General features: G+C 44.2%; 2 protein-coding genes across 2 annotated transcripts in view; one reads left to right on the top strand and one right to left on the bottom strand.

Annotated features, from left to right (window-relative positions):
• The window catches only part of SIAE (sialic acid acetylesterase), a 33,267-nt gene extending 20,854 nt beyond the window's left edge, over nucleotides 1–12,413 (top strand). Inside the window, exons 6-10 of the mRNA XM_054592659.1 lie at nucleotides 278–387; nucleotides 951–1,084; nucleotides 8,005–8,162; nucleotides 9,251–9,446; nucleotides 11,076–12,413. Coding sequence (XP_054448634.1) covers nucleotides 278–387; nucleotides 951–1,084; nucleotides 8,005–8,162; nucleotides 9,251–9,446; nucleotides 11,076–11,330 — 853 coding nt within the window. The 3' untranslated portion in view covers nucleotides 11,331–12,413. The remainder of the gene's footprint in view (nucleotides 1–277; nucleotides 388–950; nucleotides 1,085–8,004; nucleotides 8,163–9,250; nucleotides 9,447–11,075) is intronic.
• Nucleotides 12,414–13,861: 1,448 nt separating this feature from the next.
• Nucleotides 13,862–21,644, bottom strand: TBRG1 (transforming growth factor beta regulator 1). The gene is made up of 9 exons (XM_054592672.1): nucleotides 21,268–21,644; nucleotides 19,583–19,653; nucleotides 18,744–18,976; nucleotides 18,022–18,158; nucleotides 17,582–17,728; nucleotides 16,909–17,006; nucleotides 16,538–16,648; nucleotides 15,974–16,116; nucleotides 13,862–15,297 (listed from the first exon to the last, which is right to left on the bottom strand). Exons 1-9 carry the CDS (start codon nucleotides 21,415–21,417, stop codon nucleotides 15,152–15,154), a joined length of 1,236 nt encoding a protein of 411 aa, XP_054448647.1. The 5' UTR covers nucleotides 21,418–21,644; the 3' UTR covers nucleotides 13,862–15,151.
• Between the last annotated feature and the right edge of the window lie 3,440 nt (nucleotides 21,645–25,084).

The following is a 25,084-nucleotide window of genomic DNA, read 5'->3' as shown; positions in this document are numbered from 1 at the left end:
GTTCTCTCTGTGGTTTTAATGACCTCATCTGGAAACTGGGATGGCTCACTCTGAACTCCAGAAAACTGGTTACTACACTTATCCTGGGAAGAACCTGGAGGTGAAATTCAGAGACTACTTTCATGTTTACATGTGAAACAGAGAGGTTCAAGTTAATTCTGTGTTGCTTTCATCAGAAGTTTGCCCCAAGTGAAAGGTGGATAGATGCCCAGCTAAGGGATCTAATGCGATCAAGCACTAGTTCCCTTGTGACGCTTGTGCATCTTATTGATTTCAGGTTCATTCCAGCTGATTCTGTGACTGGTCCCAGTGAACACTCTGTTCTGTGGAATGCCATGATCCATCCACTATGTAATATGACTCTGAAAGGCGTCATATGGTACCAGGGTAAGTGTTCGATTTGCTCTTTCTTCATTGTGTCAGTTAGCTTTGCTGCATAACAAACTGTCCTAGAATTTAGTGACTTAAAAATAATTTTATTTAGTTCACTATTCTGTGGGCTAGCAGGGCAGCTTCTGTGTCCGAGTTGCTTCAGCTGATTTGTGCTGGGATCTCTTACGTGTTTCTGGCCCCCTGGCAGGTTGTCCGATGGCTGGGTGACTTAGAATGGCCTCTCCCTCCTGTGTGAGGACCAGGAGCTCGCTCTCTGCTGGGACCCGTGGTTCTCACGTGGCCCCCCTCCTTCAGCAAGCTAGCTCAGACCGACTGACCGCTTACATAGCAGTCTCAGGGTGCCAGGTGTATCAAGAGAGCGCAAACCCCTAAACTGAAACACTTTTCAGGCCTCTTCTTGCATCATGTTTGCTGATGCCCTGCTGGCCCGAGCAAGTCACAAGGCCAGGCCAGAGAGACTGCAGGAAGGCCCCCTTCCTAAGGTGGAGGTTGGGGAGTACTGTGTGGCCGTTTTTGCATCGACCCCCAAGTGCCCTTACAACTCGGACTGTTTTCAGGGGAGGCCAATGTAAACTTTGACAGAGACCTGTACAATTGCACGTTCCCTGCACTCATTGAAGACTGGCGCCAAACCTTCCACCGCGGCTCTCAGGGGCAGACGGAGCGCCTCTTCCCGTTCGGCTTTGTTCAGGTATGTGTTGAGGGGAAGAGGGCGTGGGCTTCGCTGGGGGGATGTGCTGTTGAGATCTCTTTCCTGGAACCCATATTTCTTCTTTTTTCACCCTCTTAGCCACTGGTCAATAACTGAATATAAGACTTAATTCATCTCTGTTCACTGATGGGACAATTAAATGTTTTTAAAAAGTTAATAACTTTTAAAAGTTAAAAAGAAATAACTAGTATTTCTTCCTATTAAAAAGGCATTACAGAGAAGGTGAAGGGATTAGCCAAAGAACATGTATGTGTAACCCACAGACACGGACAGCAGTGTGGTGATGGCCAGAGGGAAGTGGGGGCGAGACCTGGGTGGAGGTGGGCGAAGGGGGAAAGTGGGGACATCTGGAACAGTGCCACCAATTAACAAAAGGAAAGAAAAGCATTACATGTTCATTAAAGAAATATTAAAAAGATAAGATAAAAGCATTTGTAATTCCACAGTCCGTAAATAAGCAGACTTTTTTGCTCAATATTTTGCAGGAGGATCCGTACCATGATACTGTACCATGTCGTGCTTTTTCTTTCTCATAATGCCATATAGTGAATATTTTTTCATGCCAATAAATATTAATCTTAGGCATAATTTATAATGATTACAGAGCATTCCAAAATATGATTATATTGTAATTTACTTAACTAGTCCTCAATAGATGGGCACTTAGGTTGCTTTAAACATTTTGCTTTTATAAGTAGTGGCATGTTTATAGTCCTTGTAGCTAAATCACTACATACATGCTTAATTATTTCCCGAAGAGAAATTCCCAGAAGTGAAATTGCTAGGCTAAATGAAATACTTTTCAAGGCTTTAAACATGTTCTCAAATTTCTCTGTCGAAGTTTATGAACTTGTATAAATTTATACCCTTAGCAACAGTGTGTGAGAATGTTCACTTCCCCACGCCCTCCCCAGCTTGGTGCCGGCCCTGCCACTCCTTAGAATGAACCCTGTTTTCTCACTCCCAGCCCACTGCACTTGCCCTTCGCCTGAAATACTCTTTCCCCGAGCTCACTTTTAATTACCCTATAGGTCTCAGCCTGGATATAAGTTAGGAAGCCTTCTGTGACTGTCCAAAGTCTGGGTCAGACAATTCTCTTCCCCCAAATGGGTGATTTTGTAGCACCTTCTACATCCCTTTTTCCTTGCATGTAGGTTGCACACATGACCGGATTTTCCTGGATCACTTTTATATCCCCAGAACCTAATTGGTTGACACTTATTAAATGTGGCCTACCACATGAATAAAATATGCATCAAGAGAAAACATACTTTTAATTAGTGATAACTAGTCAAAAAGATGCTGCTCTCTCAGCCTTGTCCAAAAAGAATACACACATTTAACAAAATTCGTAGTTGCCTTCCCTCACCCGTTTATAAGACCCCTCCCTCTAAGACCGAGGCTGTTAGTAGGGTGGTGGTTCTGACTTGGCTGGAACATATGCCATTAAACAAGTAAGGTGTTATAAGAACAAGGCCCAACTCACAATGTAATGATGGAAGGGGCTTTAACGTGTGAACTGGACCTAATACTTCCAGGTGGCTGCCTCTGAGTGTCCACAGATTCCTCCTTCCCACCACCCGCCCGTCTCCTCTACCTTGTCCTACTTCACCATACTTTTTTTGGGTAAAGATTTTTATAGATACTCTTTGCACTTATAATTACTTTAAAATCATTCTTCTTACATTTATTTTGACTTTGAAACAAGATTATTCTGCTCATTATTATCAAAATAGCAACTCCTGTCCCCAGCTCTGTGTTACTGTTGGTGGAAACTACATTTAGATTTGAGGCCCCCTTTTTTTTTGTCTCTTAGCCTGTGCACATGGTGATTTAAATGTGATTTCAGCCATTTCAAACCAAAAGTATATATTGAATGCTTATGATATGCTAGGAGCTGAGCAAGGGCTAGAAACAGCATGTATCCCGGAGACCTTGGCCTTGCCCTTAGGCCTTACGGTTTAGTAGAATCCCCTTAGCCTCTGGGCTTTCACTTCACAACATCAACAGAAATATGTTGATTACTTGGGGAAAACTGAGACTGTAAACACCGGCCTCCAAAGGAAAACAGGAGACTTGGCAGCCGTGAGAGCACGGATCTGAAGCCAGCCTGCCCGATTCAAATCCCAGCCCTGACACTTCTTCAGCTGTTATTAAGTATCAGGTGAGGTAATTCATGTGAAGCCTGGCACATGACAGGTAATGGTAGTGTTTGTTTTTATCAGCAAGAGAAACGGGAACATCTGGAGGGACAGTTGGCCTGTAAGGAGAGATGAGGTGTTGGGTTTGACACGATGGCTGCAGTGCCTGGAGTGCAGCTGGAGATGAAGGACCCCAGCTCAGCGGGTAGACCAGGGCCACACTCGGGTGCCAGAGGGTTAGTCGCGGAGAGGTGACCTGAAGCGTGGGAGGGAAAGGGAACAGCAGGCTGGGGACGGGAGTCCTTAGCACTGTGCTTTCTTAAAAGGGGTTTGGAGGACCAGTGGAACAGACTGCAACCTGCAGTATGTTATTTGAATGTGGCCACCTTTATATTGTTTGGCTATTATATGCCTTCATAAGCAGCAGTAGTTCTAATCACCAGGGCGGGCTGAACTGCATCTCAGATTAGGAAAAAAGCAATTCGGTGGTGGAGTTCAGTTTGCTGGTGCCCCCGTGTGGCCAGTATGCACTACTGCAGTCAATGAAATGGAGTGCCGAACGGCCCCAGGACTTCCAGCAAAACTGCCATTTTGAGAAAACTTCGTGGCATGAGTGACTGTTGATAGCATTTCTCCCTGTTGTGCTTCAGGCTGGTACTTACTCTAGATCCTTCTGGTAGCTTCGTTGCTGTGCTCTCCGTCCTGGCATTGACTGAGTGACCATGGTTCCACTTTCAGTCTTCTGGGATTCCGGTGGGAAGAAGTGGGGTGACTCACCGATCTTTCTGTTTCATTTTCTAGTTTTCATGAGATTCCACTGTGAAATGTGAGCACCTTTTATCATTTCCTAGATTAAAGCCAGTTTGCAGAAGAGATTTTATTAAGAGAGTTGGAAATATCCTCTACATTCCATATCATACCAGTCAACGTAAGAAACATCCAAACCTGTAGAGAATTTTTATGAGTTTATTTGAGCCAAACTGAAGACAATTGCTGGGAAGCAAAATTTCAACAGACTGAGATTTGCTCCAGAGAATGGCAGTTTTGCAGTTTATTTTATCCATTAGAATCAAAGCTGGAGATGTAAGGGAGTTACATGAAATCCCTTGGTGGTAGATTAAGGAGGTGGGAGAAAGTAAAGCAGGGAAACCTCTGAGATTGGATAAAAAGTAAAATGCAAAGACGTACTTCTTTTACATTGGTGGGAATAAGATAGTAATAATTAACATTTACAGCACATAGAGATGGCGTGGGGGAACAAGATACCTATGAGGGGTTCTGCGGTCTGGTGCAGAGGTTGTGCCCTGAGGGGTCTGGAAAAGGCGGACTCTTCTGACCTTCCAAAGGTCTGTTATCTTAGACGCAAAGAGATGACGGACAGGCTCAGTTCAGGCACAGACTGACCTTTCTCAAAGGATCTGCAAGCCTCAGACGTCACTACTTGCTGTGACTTGCTTTCAGTTAGGTTTTTATCTTGAGACCTTCCTCTGTGTTTACCGGCTGTCTCTGAGTTTGTATGGCCCACCTTGCGGGCCTCTCCTGAGCTTGTCAGATGTAGTATGTGGCCCCTTTTCCGTCTACATACCCTTCATACCATATCCTTTTTGCTACTGTTGCTTTCTTTTCTCCCCCTTTAGGATACTCTCAATATATCAGTTAGAGCGATCCTTTGAGATGTACGTCATATGAGAAGGCTCCATTGGTTCCGACATACAAGCCATACATGATCTGCCCCTGCGTCCCTTACCCTCTAACCTCATCTCCTCATTTTCTTTGCCTCGCTCACGCCACTTCAGCCACACTGGCTGCCATACTTTCTCCAATCACACTAAGTATACTCCCACCCTAACCCCACCATGTTTTTTCCTCCTGCCTGGAAAGTAATTTCCTAGTGTATTAGTTTTTATCACTACATAACAAGTTACTGCATTTTTAGCAGCTTAAAACAAGGCCGCGCTGTGAGCTTTCACAGCTTCCGTGGGTGAGGAGTCTGGGTGTGCGCAGCTTAGCTGAGTCCTCGCTCAGGGCTGCAGTGAAGGTGTCAGATGGGGCTGGGTCTCACCTGAAGCCGAGGGTTTTCTTCTGGGCACAGTGGCTGCTGGCAGAATTCACATCCTCGGAGCTGTAGAAGTCATGGCAGCTTTCTTCTCGAAGGCCGGCAGGAGAGACTCTCTGACTTTTAGGCCCTCCTTTAGGGGCTTACCTGACTGGGTCGGTGTCACCACTATACTCTTGCTGTGGTTATTTTGAAGTCAGCTGATAAGGGACCATACTTAGTCTGCAAAATCCCGAGCAGACAACTCCAGTGGAACAGATTCTGCGTGATGGCTGTTGTCCTTTCCCTTGTGCCCCCGTGCTCCGTTGGATGCCTGGTCCTGTCGGGGTGGTTCTAGACTGCCTTACCTCTAACCATCCCCGCCCCACTACTCTCTTTCTGGGTTAGCCTTTTCCTTCTGTGTCTGGAGTATTATAGCACCTTCTGACCTAATCAGTCTGCCTTTTTATTTCTTCACAGATCGTTTGTATGAGTACTAGATTAATCTTTTGAAATAGTCTTTTTATCGTGTTAATAATTTTCGTGGCTCTCTAATTTTTAAATGGAGGTGCAATTCACATAACCATTTGAAAGCGTTCAGTTCGGTGGCATTTAGTGTTCTGCAGCCATTGTCGCTACAGTGATTTCCTGTTGCTTATAGAATAAAGTATAAACTCTATCCAAATACTTGCCTTACTATCTTACCAACCTTGTCTTTCCCACATAAATTCTCTACTCCAACTAGGTTGCTCTCTCTCCCAAAACTGCCTTTCTCTTTCACCTTTGCATCTCGTAAGGTTCTAACATGGGACATAGAAGCAGTCCTATTTGCAGTGATGTCTCATATTTTCTGTGCCTATTCATTTTTTTAAACATATGCTGACGTTATGTTTTCTTATAGTAATAAACTTTGTTCTAAATGTAGAGTACTTACTGTCTGTGCCGCCAATATAGCAGTTAATCCATATTATTTTAGAGTTTATGTAAATATCTCTTATGTGCAGGTCTGCCCCATAACAAGCTGTGAAGTACTTGTACAAGTTAGCTACTGCTAGGTAACAAATCACCTCCAAACTCCATGACTTAAAATAACATTTATTATTTTAGCTCCCGTGTCTGGGTCGCCGGGGGTCGGTTGATCTTGGCTGAGCTCCGCGGGGCACTTTCAGACCTCCGAGGGCCCACTGGGGAGCTCTGCTGCAGTCTAGGCTGGGCTGGGTTGCGTTAGAGGAGGCCGCTCTGATCCACAGCTGTCATCGTTCTCTTGGGAGTAGTGGCTTAACCTGGGCATGTCATTCTCCTGGTGATAGCAGAAGTGTTAAAGAGTAAGTGGGACCACGCACGGTCTCCTGAGGCCTAGTCTAGGAATTGGCACCCCATAACTTTCTGTTTCATTGATTGGCCAAAGCAGGCCACATAGCTGAGCTCAGAATCAAGTGGTGGGGAAATAAATATACTTTTCCTCTTAATAGGAAGAACCATAAAGTCATATGGCAAGAGGGTGTGGATATAGGAATGTGTAAAGAATTGGGATCCCTGATGCAATTTGCCCACACACTCCAGGCAGATGCCTCTTTGCTCTCCTGCACCGAGACCGGGAAAGGCAGCATGCGTGCTGCCCGTCACTGCCAGAACCAACGTGTAGGGACGGGGACTGAAGCTTGATGGGCGCTTTATTCCGATGGTCGGCGGAATTCAGAGAGAGGGTTAATCAAATAAAGGCTGCAGTCTGGCAGTTTTCCTAGCATCCTTTCATCTGTTGACCAGGGATTCTTTATCTGCGTCCTGGGTGGCAGGACATCCCTTCCCTGGAGCACAATGGCTTGCAGTCCTCCCAGGGCACAAAAGTGGAATTAGTTGCGGTCTCCTGGAGTCAGGGTGGGTCTGCCTTCCATTCCTGAAACAATAGCTTTTTACATGCACTAATTACTATATATATAGTTAATAAACTTATTAACTGTAACTGAAAACTAAAAATTGTCCAACTGTTGAGTTCCCTCGTCATTTCAGTGCCTGACCCTGTGTTGTACACAGATGTGTCCATTACCTATTGCTTTGCAACAAACTACCCCAACACTTCAGTGTCTTAAACATCAGCCATTGTTTTTGCTCATGATTCCATGGGTTAGCCAGGTGGCCTCAACTGGGACGGCTCACGCTGCTCTCCGTGCTACCAGTGGGCTTACTTATGTGGCTGCAGGTGGAACTGAGGCTCTAGAATTCACATGACCAGTCCCCTCTGGGATTGCTAGGACATTAATGCCTAGCTCCTTCATGATCTTCCAGTTTCCAAGGCTCCTCTGTCTGCATCTTTTCTCCATCAGGGTAGCTGGACTTTTTATTTTCATTTTATTTTATTTTTTACCCAGCTACCTAAGGGTTCTAGGGAAATGAAATAAGAAGGCAGAGGCACTTGAGGCAAAAGCGTGGAAGCTACACCTCACTTACGAGCACATTCCATTGGTCAGAGAACATCACAGATGTAGCTTAGATTCGTGGGAACAGACGTAGCATCCACCTTGTGATGAGAGGGCGGCAGAGCCACAGTGCGGCAGGTGGGATGAGAGGGATTCTGCCACTGCAGTGAGGAGCTCAGCAAATTTGTGTTGAATGAACATTTGAGCAAATGAATGAAGCGGAACCAAAGTTTGCTTGTGAAAAAGGCCCCAGTGTAGGATTCTGATGCAATAAAATTCTGATGCAACAATCTCTCTACTTTCTAGTTGTCTTCTGTTTTGCCTGGTGCAACCTCGGATGATGGTTTTCCCCAGATCCGTTGGCATCAAACAGCAGACTTTGGCTATGTCCCCAACCTAAGGATGCCCAACACTTTCATGGCAGTAGCGATGGACCTCGGTGACAGGAATTCGCCCTTCGGCAGGTATGGGTACTTGTTGGGCTCTGCTTGAATAATAATATATGTTCTTTACCTGTGGCCTTCACTGTGATGTTCTCTTGTGATGGGGAGAGAGCAGATGGTCTAGGATTGGACCTAGAAGCATTATTTGCAATCACACTGGGATGTGCTACAGAAATAAAAAAGAACCCTTAACATGTCAGTGCTTTGATGCACCAAAGATTCATTTCTTGTTCACACTACGTGTCCAGAGACCAATGGAGAGGCTTTGCCATCGCAGTCATTCACAGGTGCAGAGAAATAGAGGCACCACGTCGGCCTGTCCTTCCTCAGTCACCTCACAGCGCCACACTGGCGATTAACGGCTCTCCCTGAAGGCAACGCGAGTCCCTTCTGCCCAGCTTGCTTTAGCCAAAGCCGCCCTGTGGCCATGCCCGGCTGCAGGGAGAGCCAGAAATGTGACTCTACCGTGGGCTCCGAGGAAGAGCAATGGCGCGTTTGTGCGTGGCCCCCGTGACTCCTACGCACTGGCTTTAGGATAGGAGGGGGTTTCAAAGCAGCCCCGCGCACAGCGTCTAGATACTAGTGGGGACTGGAACTAATATTTATTTCTGAATGAATAAATATTTATTGAACAAATAAAACCTGGAGGGGACCAAGTAACGAACAGCTGATTCAGGTGGAAACACAGGATATGTTGGTTGGGATAGTCTTTTGAGTTAGCTCACCTAGGTTAGTTCCAACACCCGCCCTCCCTCCCTCCCTTTATTTATTCCTTTCAAGTCATGTGTGTTTTCAAGGTTTCCAACCTGTAGAAGAGCCCACCTATGATTGCCATTTACCATTCCTCTTAAGCTGACTAGCCAGCCACTCATCACTGGCTATTAGGTTTAGTCAACTGTATTCCCATCTTCTTAAAGGGTGCTTTTTATATTATTTCTTTTTTATGTTTACTTTTATTTATTTTTAGTGTATTTTTCCACGAACATTTATTTATCCTCCTTATTCCCTACCCCGCTCCCCCAACAATCACCATCCTGTTTTGGGTTTTTTTTAAAAATGTGGTTATTATTGAGCTCAAACCCAGAGTTCTCTTCTTGTTTGTCCCGTAGCATCCACCCTCGAGATAAGCAGACTGTGGCCTACCGGCTGCACTTGGGGGCCCGTGCTGTGGCCTACGGTGAGAAACAGCTGACCTTTCAGGGGCCACTGCCTGAGAAGACAGAGCTCTTGGCTGACAAGGGACTGCTTAACCTCACATACTCCCAGCAGATCCTGGTGCAGAGGCAGGATGACAAGATATTTGAGGTGAGGACAGCAGAAACAATAGGAGTTTCTCCTGTTTGGGGCATCAGGGTTTCCTGCACAATGAGGCCCGTCCCTTTGATTTGAAGTGACCGTGAGGCAGGACTTTGTTGGTGGGGGGCTGGGCGTGTCTCGGGGGCAGATAAGCAGGTACTAGTTCGTTTGCTTAGAGGAGCGACTTTCACCCTTTTTCATCTCGCGGCACACACCGATTACTGCAACCCTGCAGTACACCAAGAAGTCTATTTTTTGCCAGTCTGACCAAAAAAAAAAAAAAAAGTATAATTTTGATTCATTCACACCAGACAGCTATAGTTGTGTTGGCCACTGTCATTTTTTTAATTTGACAGTCTAAGAGAAAAGAGGTCAGTGTCCCTGACTGGTCAGGTATTACATATTTAAAAAATTCTTGTGGCACGCCAGTGTGCTGCGTGGCACACCAGTTGAAAATCACTGGCTTAGAGGCAACTTCGATAGCAAGGACAATCAAGGAAGGGAAAGGAGTCCCAATTCATACACCTTTAGTGTTTTCCCTCTCAGAGCAACCATCTCTGCTCTGGGCAAAGCCTGCAACTTTATTTGTAGGTTACTTATTGAAAGCATCTTTGTTCCAGAATACTTCCCTTATCCTTGGATGTCTCTTTTATCCTAAATTCTGATATTCTTTTGAGTTTAGTGTCTCCTTTAAGATGCTTAAGCTTGGTGGTGTGTAGCTTAGTGTGAATTTATATAATGAAACTACTTTCTTCTAATACCTAGCAAGGATCATTCCACTGTGGAACCGGGGCTATTGATTAAAGAGGTTCTTTTGAGTCATCCATAGCTGGGGGCGCAGGTGGAGGCATTCCTAGGTGGAATATTTATAGGAGTGTCTGGGAATCAAGAGGCCATCAGGCTGGGGTTTGGGTGTAGAAGAGGGCCCTGGAGGAGATGAAGGAATATCGAAAGCAAACTTGAATGGTACCATTTCTCTAGGGCAGGTCCTCCTCTGCGTCCTGACTACAGTCTCCACTTGCCTCAGGTGCTTGGTTGGCAACACTTGGGCCACTTAGCTTCTGGACGCTGAGTTTTACGTAAATTCTAGCCTCCAAGGAGTTTCTGCACTCCGTGTTCTCCACTTTAGTCAGTTGCTGGCAGTCTGTCCACCTCTTGGACCCAGAATCGTAGTTGTGGTCAGGTCAGAATTTAACCTTTGGGTCCTGGGTCATTTATGTTCCCTTCCCTGGATTGCATTCTGACTTCAGAAAGGCTTATTACCCAAAGTTTCTTTGTGCCCCCTCTTCATTCCTCAGCTCCCGAGGAGAGCCACAGGGGAGCAGCAGCTGGAGCGCTTGGCTCACTCAGGTTCCTGCTTCGCCATTTGTCGGGAGGGTGACAGCAAGAATGTCTGGGTCTCCCTCAGTAATGTATGCTTTATTGATTTAAGTCGTTTGTTTCATCGCATGAACATTTTATCAGCCTGTGGCTGTGTTGACCAGACCGACTCAGATTTGCTCTGGTTGCTGTAGGAAGTGGGTTCTTGGCTACTGTAGCTCTTTCTCTCCCTTACAGTCTGTCTGAAAGCATGGTTCCCAGCCTCTAGGAACATGCTGTGCTCGACCTAACCCTTACTTTTTATAACTCTCTCATTAGATCTTATGTTGTGGTGACCAGCAGTGCAAGTGGCTTCCAGCTCCCATGAACACTTTCTCCACCCAGAGCCTGGCTCTGAGTATCAGTTCTTGTTACGGCACTCTGGCTGCTCTCCGCTATGCCTGGACCACGTGGCCTTGTGAATATAAGCTGTGTCCCCTGTACCACCCCAGCAGTACCCTGCCAGCTCCTCCCTTCACTGCTCTCATTGCAAACCAGATGCCTGGGTATCACAGCAAGGCTGCTAAGGGGTGATGCAGTATGACCGTATCTTAGACCTAAGTATGGATCCCTTAGATTTGGGCATTTAGGAATTTAAATGATGACAACTTGCTGTAAGAGGAAATTAACAAAAAATCCTTTGTTGGACAGTTCCCAGCTAGCATGTGGCTGTTTCTATATTCTGAGATGAGCCAGGGCTGGTAGACAATGAAACGCCTGCCTTTTGTCCTTTAGTTCAGGGGTCCCCAACCTCTGGGCCTCAGACCAGTACCAGCCGGGCCTGTTAGGAACTGGGCTGCACAGCAGAACTTGAATGATCCCGAAACCATCCCCCTTTCCTCTGTGATCCATGGAAAAAATGTTTTCCTCAAAATTGGTCCCTGGGTCCCTGGCACCAAGAAGGTTGGAGACCACTGCTCTGGTTAGGCTGGTGTCTGTACTGGACTCATGCTAGACTGCAAATTGGACCTCAGTGTCATTCGCTTCCTCATAATTGGGGTGAAACGCCTGGCTGGCCTACATGGCCTTGTGAGTTCTTCCAACCCTTGTTTCCACAGGTCCAGGTGTAGGGAGACAGAGATGTTGCACTCTAAGCCACAAACAGTTCTGTTCTTCCAGTCTGTACAGTGATAATGTGAATGTTGACAGCCGCAAAGCAGAACCATGTGTACGCATCCGGGGAGGGGCTGAGGGCCAGCCTTAGGAATAAACAGAAAAGGTGAGGTGGTAGCAAAGACGACACTCGGGCTGACAGGAACAGGTCTGGGGGATCACAAGCTTGGAAAAAGTGTGACACTGGAAGTCACTGACAGGCAAACAGGTCATTAGAATTAAATATAAATCCCAGGCTCTTTAAAGGTAAGAGTTTTAACTATAAAAAGGATAATCCAGATAAAAGAAAAAAGTGAGGTTGAAAGTAAAGCTACAAGATAAGCATTCAGAAAAAGAATCCTTATGGGACAAATGTGCAAGAGTGCTTTTGTGTGTACTAGTAGGAATCATAATGTTGTTTATTGGTTGATTAAAAACAGCTAACAGCACTTGGTAACTGTGTTGTCTATCAGAAGTTAGAATAAAAGCATACAGTCATGTGTCGCTTGACAGGGACACTAAGAATGCGTCATTCGGTGCTTGTGTTGTGCGAACATCACAGGGTGCATTCACACAAACCTCGATGGTATTACTTGCTGGTCCTGGGCTACATACAGCATGTTACTGTACTAAATGTTGTTGGCAATTTTAATAGTGGTGTTTGTGTACTTAAGCATATCTAAGCATATGGGAGGTACAATAAAAATATGGTAAAAATGATAAAAAATGGTACACATGTACAGGGCACTTACCACAAATGGAGCTTGCAGGGCTGGAAGCGCCTCTGGATAGTCAGTGCAGTCAGTGGTGAGTGTGAAGGCCTGTCAACGTCCTGCGTTGCTGTACAGCACTGCAGACTTTATGAACACTACACCTAGGCTACTCTAAATTTATATAAAAATGTTTTTCTTCAATAGTAAATTAACCTTAGCTTATTATAACTTTCTTCCTTTATAAACTAAACCGAGCCAAGAAGCTCAGGTTCCTTTCATCCCCAACAACCTAGCGTACAGTGTGAAAAATGAGGTTTAGGGGGTGGATATATTAATGAAAAGTCATGTAAAAGTTAATTTAGTTTTTGTGGTTGAATAATTCAAAACATTCTGTGGGAACTCAGCTGAAAAACGAAATTTATAATCACTGTAGATGATGTGGATGCTAACAAAAAGTATAACCAAGTAAAAAGTCACCCTAAAATTCATCATTTGGAGACAGACAATATTTTGATGAATAGAAACTGTGTTTATATTTTACACACAGCATTGGGTATTTTATACCCAATAAATGAAAATCTGTGCTTTTCATTTATTCCAGCAAAATAATTTCTCTATGTAAATTGTATGTAGACTCTGCATTTCATTTTGCAGGAGCCCAGTTCTTTAACCAATTTCCCATTAGTGGACTTAATAGGTTTTTTCCACTTTTTCACTATGAAACTAATACTGTGATAATCGTTACTTGCAAACAGTCAAACCACACATGACTTCCTTAGGGTCCTTAATGTGCAGAAACAGGCTTAAGGGTAAATGTGTTTACAGTTGTGATACCTAGAGCTTTAGCTTCTCAGGAGTTCAATAGTTTACATTCCCACCAAGGTACAGTCCCACTTTTTATCTCATTCTCATTGATACTGCATGTTATCAAATTCAAGAAATCTTTAACAATCCAGTAGATGAAAAGATATATGGTGGTATTTTTCAAGTTTTTAAAAACTATGATCCATAGGAAAAATATTTGACATTCCATGTATCCCCATACATGTGAATGCATGTGATATTTGTATACATATATACACCATATTTGATACCAAATTTTTAACCTTTTGACATGTGATGCATTCCAATATATTCTGATTACTTTATTTAATTTTAAAAGACGTACATATTGACTTTGTAAGTTTAAGAACAAATGGGTTCTTTCTGTTCAAGGAAAGCTACAAAGTGAATATTCTTTAATAAGCGTAAACAGCACACTAACTTATTAAACATTTTTTTAAATGTCTTTCTTAAAATGAAGCTCTTTTAATACGTGATTTATTCAAGCTGTAATAGAATGGAAAGGTAATTTCTAGATGATAAAAGCAGCGTATATCATTTCTGTGTAAGTACAGATGTGTTCAGGCAACTTACAGAGAAAAGACAAAAGAAAAATAGTAAAACAGCTTTGAGTAATACCCTCTCCACCCTTGATTTTCCATAATCCAAATTATAATTTTTTGCACTGTAAAAGCTTACAAACTGATAAAAAGACTATAATTAAGAGTCATAAAATTAATGCTCCTTTAGCTCCTGATACGTCATAGCGACCAGTGCAGGGGGCTCTAAACGCTACTGCCCAAGCCCTTCCCCAGGTGGCAGTTATGAATCATGGCACAGTGACAATCCAGTTCTCACCCCTCCTTCCCCAATCTCGTACCTCTGGGGGCCTTCTGTTCCTTCCCATGCCAGCCAGCCCCGGGACGCCCCGCTGCCCACCCAGCCAGTGGCCGTGGAGGGGTCGGCATGAGGCGATGTGGTGCGTCTCCGCCTTAGTGCCGTGAGCGGGGTCCAGACAATTCAAGTCATGCTGGATGCAGAGTTAGGTTCCTGCACGGTTAACGAAGTGACCGGGTCAGTCTGTGATGGATGCTGGGAGCCCATCACCAATCCGATCTAAAGTTGTTATCACACAGTTTCAATGTAGTAAAAAACACATCCCCTGATAAGAAACCATAAGAGGATGTAGAAAGTGTCAGGTAACCTTTTGATCCCCTTGAAGCATATGTGAAACGTGAGGAAATGGGTGAAGTGTGCTTTGGGCTGGACTCTCCAGCCTGGGGATGAGCAGGATTTGATTTGGACGATACTGACACAAAAGTAAAACAGCTGCTCGGGGTCGGGGGGCTGGGACTTAACGTTCCTTGAACTAGGATCAGAATCAAAGATAGAAGGTTGTCAGAACTGTACTAACTCCTGCATGAGTCGGCAGCCATTTCTCACTGGTTAATAAAGGATTTAAGTTTACTCTACCTGAGGCAAAAATAAGCAAAACAGATTATATCTGATAACGAGAAGAAAATAAGCAGAATTGTCAAGAGAAATTTATTACTAAAAATAAAGCGGGTGAAGTTTTTCTCAGGGAAAACTGTCACCATGGGAAGCTCCACAAGATGTGTTATCATCTTCTTCACTTCTGAGCTGCTGCCTCTCCCACATAGTCTAAGTTTCAGTTTAGTTTAAAAAACCATCACGATGAAAGCGATGCCATATCTGGCCCCTCCTTGTTCAGTCTAAAGACTGTGTTGGGCTGCACTGCGATGGAGACTTCAAGTGCTCGAGGTGATTATCTACCAAGGGTTCGTGCGCCAGGAACACAGGTTCGTAAGAAGACACAAAGTCTGCAGGCTGAAGCTCCGGGAGGTCCAAGGGTCCTGGGGAAAAAATTCCTTAAGTTCCAGTGCTGTCTTGGAATCTCAGGAGCCTGATCAGATACATATACATTCTATCAATACCTTTGTATCTGTCAGCCCAATTTCACCATTGGTTGGTAAGATAGGACAGATATTTACTTTTACAGTGAAGATACTTACTTTTACTATGTAGATTAAGTGACTTGCCTGGGGTTTTGTAGTTTATCAGGCAAAGAGTGAGAATTTTCATTCTCTTATTTTCAGTTCAGAGCTCTGCCTATAAGATCCCAGTGTTGATACCCTGGTTGTGCCATCCATTTATGGTAGGGAATCCATAGGACAGAGGCAGGACCTAGACCGTGACCCGATCCCCTTTACCCCACCTGGAATCTTAGTTCTACACAGTAAACCTGCCCATGGAGTTCCGCTTAGGTCTTAACTTCAGGGAAAAAGGAAAAGCCTTTGTTTCTCAGTGGGCCCTGCCTTACGGTGGTGATCACAGCCGTGCGTGCCCTATGACTTCTGTGAGGACTGTTGGCAAGCTGCGCAGGGCAGCAGGTTCTCTTGGCTCCAGGCTCTCCAGGGTCGGAGCAGTGAAAGCTTGTATCACTGCCCAGACATTTGGGATACTCAGCTATGGATGAAGGTAGCCTAAAATGGTCAATTTGCAAACCAGAAAGGTAAAATTAAAAGCTACCTTGTAGAATGGGATCATTGCGATCTTCATCAAAGGTCTGCCTCTGGAAGGCTTCAAAGCTTATAGCTGCCTCATTCTCCAGCAGGCCCTGGGGAGGCTGCCCGTCTCCAGGTTTGCACACGTCAAACTTCACCCACTGGTAACTGCGGGACCAAAGGGAATCATTATCAACAGCTGTTAGCCACAACTCATTCTCACCTCCAAAGGGATCAGGTCTTTTTTTCTGTAGCGCTCTCCAATATAAATCTTAAAACATATTAACTAAAACAAACAAACAAAAACAGCTTTAAAAAGATAGATAGGCTTCTCTACTGGCACATTATTCTGCAGGACTTCCTTCTGCTGTCATGGTACCCCCAGAAGACGACAATTACAGTACAGCGGAGAACTGGCTTCTCACCTGTTCAGAGGACTGAGACAGTACTGAGGCACAGTGGTCAAGGAGCAAGCATGCTTTGTGCACAGAAAGCAGCTCAACAGACGTATGAATGAACAAAACAGTTCACATCCCTGGCCCACTGATCATAGAAGCTTCTCTCAGGGAGGGGATGTGACCACACTTACTTGACACATTTTCGGGCTCCTGGACAACTCTGGATCAGGTTGTGGATGGTTGGATGAGAAAACCCAAAAAAGTCGGCTCCGGATGGAAGCAGATTAGACACTGGTTTCCCCCTAAACAAGAGAGGGAGAATTTCAATCCAAGAGCTGAGAGGGACATGGGAATGGGTTTAGGGCCGGGATGTGGGCGCGAACACCCACAGCAAGCTTTCGTGACTTGGATACTTCTGGAGACTTTAGTTGTAAAGACATCTGAATGATGAGAGAAAGCATCCTATAAAATAAGGGATCTCTGCTCATTAAAGCAAGAGAAAAGGTCTCACTGTACCAAAAGTGATCTTTTTCGCCTGTCTTCAAGCTGTTGATCAACTTACATAGTAGCATTTATGGCCTTGAGCAGTTCTTCATGACATGCATCTGCAGAAGAACTGACAATGGCATTCTGAGGGTCGTCTTCAGGAACAATTTCAAACTGAAAAAGATAAAGGAGCCTTTAAAGCAATTTTCAAGGAGGAAGTGGGAGAGAGAAAGCCATACTGTCCTGTAACTGTTCTTCACTCTGGAACCTGAAGCTGATGTATATACCAGACTAGGAGGTGGGTACAATTTCCTACAGTGCTGTTAAAAATTCAAACAAATCCAAGAAAACAAAGTCCTTTAACTTGTTCCAATTCTATACTCCTTGCTTGACTGCTCTCCAGAGGTCAACACTGAATAAATTCCCTGCCTCTCCAGACCCCTTCTGATCCACTTACTTACATCTCTGAGTACAAAAGGAAATGGTATCTTAAAAACAATTACATGGAAATCATTCTCCATGTAATTTTAATCTAAGCAGGGTATAGGCCATTTTGATTGCAAACCCCCTTTTCAATTAATTTTGTTTTTTTTCCATTACAGAATACCAAGACTATTTATAAACTGTTAAATCAAAATTATACTGAGAAAATTTTGCCAGGAGTATTTATGTAATAAGTGCTATCTAGCCAACTTAATTCCTTGACCAGTTTTCTATAAAGTTCAGTAACTTTCTGCAAAGAAACATACCTGAGGTTGCACACCACCATCCTTGATCTGACAGGTATATAGACACTTCTGGTCTGGGCATTTCATGCTGGCATAGACTCGAGTACTGCAGTAGCCCACCGGGTAGATGGCACTCTCGTCATGGAAGCCAGGCCGGTCGGTGATGATCTACAAAAGAGATCCCCCCCCAACCTGCAAGTGAAGTCACTGGAGAATTCAGAAGTCCAGTGTGCCAGAGGCAGCCTTTGGAACCACTCTGGGGCTGCAAAGAGTGATTCAGATCACACAGAAAGAGTGCAGGCTGTGTAGCAGACAAAACCGACCTGGTTCCTAGGGACTGGAGGTTTCCTGGTGTTGGTCTGGAACAGCAAGTGCCGCTACTAATGGGAACAGGGAGGGAAGGCTCAACCCCATTCCCACATTTCTGGTTCTCCTCTCTCTGTGTCGCTGGTCTCACTCACCTCCCCCAGGCTATATACTGTTAGACCCCCCAGTCCGATGGGGAACACAGGCCGTCCTGAGGGATCCAGGGCAATGGGCTGAACCAGCTTGCGAGCACCTCCCTCCATTTTCTTTTTCTTGGATGTTTTCTTCAGAACTGAAACGCAAATCTGGGGTCACCCACTTTAGGCCCCTCCCAATGCTAAGGGGAAGAGGAAAATTTACATGTAAATGCTAAGAGCAATAAGCCAGTCCTGGTTCTACTCACTGAATGGGCACAAGGGACTTTCCCCCAAAGCCCTGAGTATCCTCCTAAGCCACCCACCTGGCAGTAACCAATTTGAATACTACTGCTTAGGACCTAAAAGCCTTATACTTTTTAAGGCCTCTTATTTCACAGATCAGAAATTTCCCAAGCCTGCAGTATGCGCCAAAGGCCACCTAGCTCATCTCCCTGCCTCTAGGAAAGAGTAAACTGAAGGCAGAACGGAACTGAAGGCAGTTGAGGATCGGGAGGAAGATGGGAGCCTTAGCCTGCTCCCTGCGCATTTAACCAGGTCTAACTGGAACACCTCCACTCAAAATGGCTCTGATACACTTGTTCTCCAAGGGCTGCTGGGGCTGCTTAAGGACCAGATGAGAGTTTAAGTATATCTGTGGCCATGTGTGTCTACCAGTTAGTATCTGGTCTTTGTCAATAGTCATTGAGCCACTGGCGCAACTGATATCCCTTCCAGGGTACCTTCCAGTTTGTTGTTCTCTTTGCCTTTTTCTTTTTTCTCCTTCTTGGATTTCTTCCCAAATGGTTCCTCAGCCCCAGTGCCAGGCCCAGAAATGGGCCCTGCTCCTTGTAGAGTCCCCACAGAGCTGGCCACACCATAAGTCAGGGGCAAACTGGAGCTGTGGGAAGGAGCTGCAGGCTGTACTTCCCCTTCAGTTAGAGCCTGAAGCTGGAGGAGCTTCTTTAGCAAGTACCTGCATTTGGGAAGGGAAGAAAGCAGAGGTATGAGCTTCCATTTTACTTAAGTACTGGGAAAAGTCAGAACTATATACAAGATTATTACACTGATAAAAATAACATTCTTATTGGACCCTGAGAATAATGATGGTCCAGGGGGTAATACTCAAAGGCAAAGGATAAAGATTTGTATTGTATCTCTCTCTCTGTATCTGGAGGGTTGCTGTAACTTGATGTTGGAAGGTGTTAGACTTCTGAAAGGTATATACCATGAACTGCATATGTATACATAACCGCTGTGCTTTGCACAGAGTAGTACATACTGAATAAATATTTGCAGAATGAGTGTTTTTTTTTTTTTAACTGGGGAGTTATATTATTAGATTACTTATTAGTTGTGGCAAGAGGGCTTCATCAGAAAGATGAACAGAAGAGCTGTCTCATCACAGTGGTCTAACACAACCAGGATAAACAGGAAGCAACCACAGGTTGCTTCTCTGTACTCGATCAGTGGCCAACAGGCTGTGCAATGCACAAAAATCCCGCTGGAGAACAATCACCAGAGCAATAACACCGTATCAATCACCGAAACTGACTCTAAACACAAAATGAACTCAGCTCACCGTCTTTCTTCTTTTGCTTTAAGAAATTTTTCCTCAAGACGAGCAATTTCATCACAAATAGCAGCATTTTCCTTTAAGAAAAAAATTGAATATAATCACATAAAATGAATAAAAGATCAAAGTATTATGCTGGGAAGACAAGTTATATTTCAAAGTCCCTTGTTGCTAGATAAGAAGGAAGAACTAGTCTACCTTCCAACTATAAAAGAACCTATAGGTAACAGTAGAATCAAGTTCTAGTATGGGCAGGGTGATTACAGAATTTATCAAAACTGGGGTGCCTGAGTAAAAAGCGAGCACTATTAATGATTACGCCAGAGCAATATGGTAAATTAGGGTTGTTCTAGGCAAACCAAGATGTGCAGTCATCCTAATTAGGGTAGACTTTTGCAGATAAATGGGCATACTGCTTATATCCATAAATGCTTAAAGTCAATCCTTATAAATATGAGGACTATCCATTCCCAGGTACCTTGACTCTTGGGGGAGCTTACAAAACCAGCATAACCCAAAGCATCCCATGCAACATGAACCTTCAAGAGAAAACCTGGATGGAACAAAATCAACTCTAGTATGTAAAATTCTTAAACTTCATAATCTCCTTATTCAAGCACTGTCTGTTTGTACTGATGACACAGTCTATTTCCCAAGCAGCAGTCCTGGGAAAATGCTACAATTCAGGTGTTCCATAGGTGGGAACTCAAACTCTGAATGTTCAAAACAATAGCCCTTTTCTTCACAAAACTTTTATGTAGTACTTAAGGGAACCAAAGTCCTTCTAACAGCATAGGCTTCAAGCTTCATGTACCTTTGACATGTAGGAAATAAAAGAAGGTATCAAATCCTCTTAATTATACTTTTCTTATTTCTCTCCAGTGCACACAGCAAGTGCTAAATAAATGTTTTTGGAATGAATGTGCTAATTCCCAAACCTTTCCTTATGCTTCCAAAAACAGCCAAGAGATGTTCAAGTTTTTGGTAGAAAAAGTAAGGTGGTGGTTCAGACTGGGAAGACCTTTGAGGACTCCACTCTGTATTTCCATGCACCGAGGCGCGCTTGAGCGAGTAACAGTTTATCACAAAGTGTGGGGCTGGCCGACCAGTTTATTCATTAAGTAAACCCAACGCCTCTACAATAGAAGAACGGCAGAAACGCTAGGGAGACTCAAACGAAGGTAGAAGGGGGTAAACTACTGAAAGCTTCCCGTATGTGCCTGATCAGGGAAGGGGCAGACAGGGCGCCTAGGAAATAGGCTGGGTTAGTGGAAGTAATAAGCTAGAATCAGGGTGTCTGAGTTGGTGTCAAGGACTCTGACACTGTGTTTTTAAGCTAATCATCTCTCTGGGATTCAGTGTTATTTTAAAAATACTGCCTCGTTCTCAGGGTTCTGTTGAGAATCAAACGCATTTCCAAGAGTTTTGCGGGAATAACGGTAATGGCTAAAACTTTCTAGCACATCTAGATACCAAACACTTTCCTCATTTAATCTTCACAACTCAGCAAGGTAGTTATTAACTCTCACAGATGAAGTACGTAACCTGTCCAAGGACACAAGGGTACCGGGAAGCGATACTGCAAAAGCTATCGACGTTACTACTGCCTCTGCGAAGGGGGGCGGTGTGCGGAACGGTTTCGCGAATTCGGAGTGTCGAGACGGGAAAAGACCGAGCGGCGTCAGACTCACAAACACCGTGGCTTTGGCGGCTTTGCGCAGCCGCAGGTACTTGAGCCGGTACTTCTCGTTCTGGCTCCTCTTCGGAAGCTTTTTCATCCTGGCCTTGGCGGACTGCGATGCGGCCCGCGGCGAAGGGGCGAGGCCGCCCAGCAGGCTCATGACCCGGGCCCGCTGCGGGGCCTCTCGGGCACGGCGGGCATCAGCGCCCGGCCGAGGCGCGACGGCACGTCGGCCTTGTGGGGCCTGTGCTGGCGGAACCTGGCCCTGAAGAACCAGTCTCTCCAGAACGCTACCAGGGACAGAAATCCCGCACTCTAGCCCGCGGACCCTCCGTACTTTCACGTCTGCCTCGGAAGTAGCCCTGCCTGGAAGTTACGTCACGGCGCCGACGCGTAACTTCCGGGTGGTGAACGTGGATTCGTTTGGGGCGTGCTACCTGAAGGGGAGACCGGGCGGGTCGGGGGCCGGTGGCTTTTAACCTTGTGACGTTCAGTGATTCACGTCCCTTTGCTTAGCTGAGAAGTGTGATTGTTGGGCTGAGGCAGGAGGCAGCAAAAGCCTTCCTACCGCGAGTCTCAAACGCTCCCGCAGCTGACTGCGGTCAACACCAGCAGTATACACTCGGTACCCACCGGCCTCCCCCGAACTGTAGGACGCGCTCGAATGCAAGCTGCGGGACTGCTGTCTTCTTCCCTCACGCAGCTCGCGTAAATGTTTGCCTTACGCCTTGATTTTAGTACGAGTCGGGACTGCAGTGCTGAGTAGAAAAAAGTCTCTGCGCTCGCAGGTTAGAATCTAGCAGAAAAGACGGAAGATTTAAAAAGCTTTAATAATACGCAAGCACAAATAGGCACCGAGTCATGGTTTGCCCGATGGCACCAAAAGTGCCTGTACCAATACATTTATTTACGTGTAACCAAGGTCCTGAAATCGAATGAAGAGAGAAAGTTCTTTAGGATGCAATGTTGGTAAACTCACCCGTCTGGGAGACAAAGGCTTGTGTTCATTCTCACAGCAACGCCACTAGCTAGCTGACTCTCGGCCAACAGATTTTTCCTCGGAAAACTGTACTGTAGAATAATGGATGAGAATGAGAGTTCTAAACTGTAAGGCACTATTGATATGAAATATAATTACTGTTACATGTTAATAATATAGACATCTAGAGTGGCATGTGAAAATTAGGGAAAATATATACATAATTAATTAATTTATTAAATTCCCGGAGAAAAATCTAATGCTGATTAAGTAACTTAGAATTCAAAAGAGAGGTTTAGAATCAATTACCCAGGTATTTCATTTCTGAGAACTGTAAAAATAGTGGCACGGTCTTGACAAAAATAGATTTAACAAAAGTCCTTCTGTGTCCATCCATATTGTGAACTGCTCTTTGTGGGACCTGGGTGGATTTTAAAAGAGCAACCTCTCATAATGCCCGTGTGCTTCCACAAACATACTCAAGGCAGCCACATAAATTTATTTTTGGAAACTTCCAGGAATTTTTTCAGCCTACAAAATACCCACACTCGTGGCTTTGATGCTAGAAATTGGCACTTTACCTTGGACCCTGAAAATAGAAAGCCCTGATTGATCAGAAGAGATTTGGGGTATTTTCTTTTCTTTTTTAAACCCCTTGTCCCCTTACTGCCAGGTTTATTTGCTGTCCAGCCGTATTTTGTCATTGCAGGCTTTGCAATCCGACTTTATTTTCATTATTCCTCTTCATACCGAGTCTAGAAAATACCAGTGGAAGTTCTGGAAATTTCAAGTTCTAGAATTTCAAGAAAAGGAAAAGTGCTATCATTTGCCTTAGTTTGCAAGCTGTTCTGGCGAATGGATTTCAGTGGAATTTTTATTAGAATATTTATTGTTTGTTCTTCATTAGGAACATTTTTTTACAATATATAAAATATTTCATGCACATTTTTGAAACTTAGAAAACATAGTACAAAAAGTTTAAGAATCCATAATGCTGCCACATGGAATTAACTATTTTTAACATGTTGGTATGTGTGCCTTCATGCATCTTTATACAGGGTGTATCATATTGAATATTTTCATGCATCTTTATATACTAAATACAATGTTTTCTTTTTGTCAACTTACCAATATTATAGTCATTTTGAAACATCATTGTGATTTCTTTATAATTTTAAATGGCTGCTTAATATTTCAGTTATGGCATAGTCATTTCACATAATTATCTTCATGTTTGACTTTTTGATCATCAACTGTTGCAAAGTGCATCTTTGTGCACAAAGCTTTTTCCATACAGGATTATTCAGAGGCTGGGTCTATGTGCTCCAAACAATGTAATATTACCAAACAACATATTGAGTCAGTTTATTCAGAAGAATAGTGCTTATTATGGCAGAATGTTTAGATATATTTAAGAGGGGAATAGGGGGCAATATTAATATAGTGTAGTAAGTTTTATCTCAAAGATAGGTATTGGCTGATATGGCAGCACCCAGTTAGGGAATGGGGAGGAGATAGGAGAAAGGGAAGGTTTCTTGAAGGAATTGTGCCTACAGTGACTCTGAAGGAGAATAGGAGGGCCTCTTGGGTAGTGGGGACAGTGCATTCAAAGGCTTGGCATCATGAAAAGCATAGAAACTGCAAGTCGTTAATTAGAGTGAAAGATGTATATGGGGGAGGGGGCAAGAGGACTGAAGTGGTAGGCAGTATTTGGATCGCAAAGGGTCTTGTGTAGCAATCTGAAGATAAGCTTTTACCAGTGACAATAGGAAGCCATCAATAAATGTTTATATATCAGCCCTTTTGCTTGTTTTAGGTAAACTTACCAAATTTTTCAGGAATAACATAATTTTTCTACATACCTATATGAAGAGGGGTAAAACATGCACCTTTAAAAAGAAATACTGGATGAGAGACAGTTGGTATTGTGGGTGAGCATGGCTTTTGGAGTTGGATCAAGTTTTCATTAAATACAGACACAGGAATGGGAGTTAGCACATAAGATGGGGTGATGAGTCAGAGGAGAGAGAGAAGGGGATCACCGGCATTTTACTTAAGTGGTTGTTCTTCGGTGATTGGCTCCAAGTGGATGTATAGCCTTCCCTGGGCTATTAAAAGCACACCTGGGCCCATTAAACATTGTGAAGGAGTCTGCAGCCTGTAATTCCCGTTGGTTAAGTGAGTCCCTGAGTTAAATGACAAAAAGGTATATCTGCACACCTCATGGCTCCAGCCAGCTGATGCATGGCCCTGGCCTTGTTCAACACTGTCCTTACACCCCAAGAGCATATTACAAGTTCCTGCCATCACTGTCTCCTGACCACTTTGCAGGCCACAGTGGGCCTGGGCAAGGTTGATGTCTTCCACAAAGCAAGCTGGGCATATTCCTAGGATTTGAGGCCACACCAAAGGGTTTTCATGGATTTCATATCTTTATTCTCTTATCAGATTAACCCACTTGCTCTTTGGGGTAAGCTGTGTATGTATTCTAGGAGGGCCATGGAGTAGATATAGAGCGAAGACCCTGCCTCCAAAGGTAGCTTTTAGAACCTTCTCTCCTTGTAGAACGTCTGGACTGTAATTTTAGTTGTAGGGTTTTTTTCCTCTCATATTATGCTCTAGACCTAATTTTTTAGTTCTTTGACCCTTCAGCTTTAACTTTCAGATTTGTTTCCATGTATTGATTATATCTTCTCAGCTTTAGGATAACATGGTACAGGAATATATGATTCAGCTGAATCCAAGCTTAACGATTTTAAAGTGGAATTTTTTTTTAATGTTAGTGTGTGTGTTGGGAGGAAGGAGAAAGACTTTTACCCATAAAATTTCCCACCCCATGGTTTCTTAA

This window comes from Pteronotus mesoamericanus, unplaced genomic scaffold, assembly GCF_021234165.1.
Source record: "Pteronotus mesoamericanus isolate MK-2021 breed Mesoamerican mustached bat unplaced genomic scaffold, CSHL_Meso_final scaffold_371, whole genome shotgun sequence".
Lineage (NCBI taxonomy): Eukaryota > Metazoa > Chordata > Mammalia > Chiroptera > Mormoopidae > Pteronotus > Pteronotus mesoamericanus.
Note: the sequence above shows the minus strand (reverse complement) of the source record. Positions and strands in the feature narration are given on the sequence as shown.

Coding starts and splice junctions, on each gene's coding strand:
- TBRG1 (XM_054592672.1), bottom strand. CDS start 21,417: ATGAGCCTGCTGGGCGGCCTCGCCCCTTCGCCGCGGGCCGCATCGCAG. Junction 18,977..19,582: donor AAAGCAAAAGAAGAAAGACG/GTGAGCTGAGTT, acceptor TCCCAAATGCAG/GTACTTGCTAAAGAAGCTCC. Junction 16,117..16,537: donor GGAGCCCGAAAATGTGTCAA/GTAAGTGTGGTC, acceptor TTGGTCCCGCAG/TTACCAGTGGGTGAAGTTTG.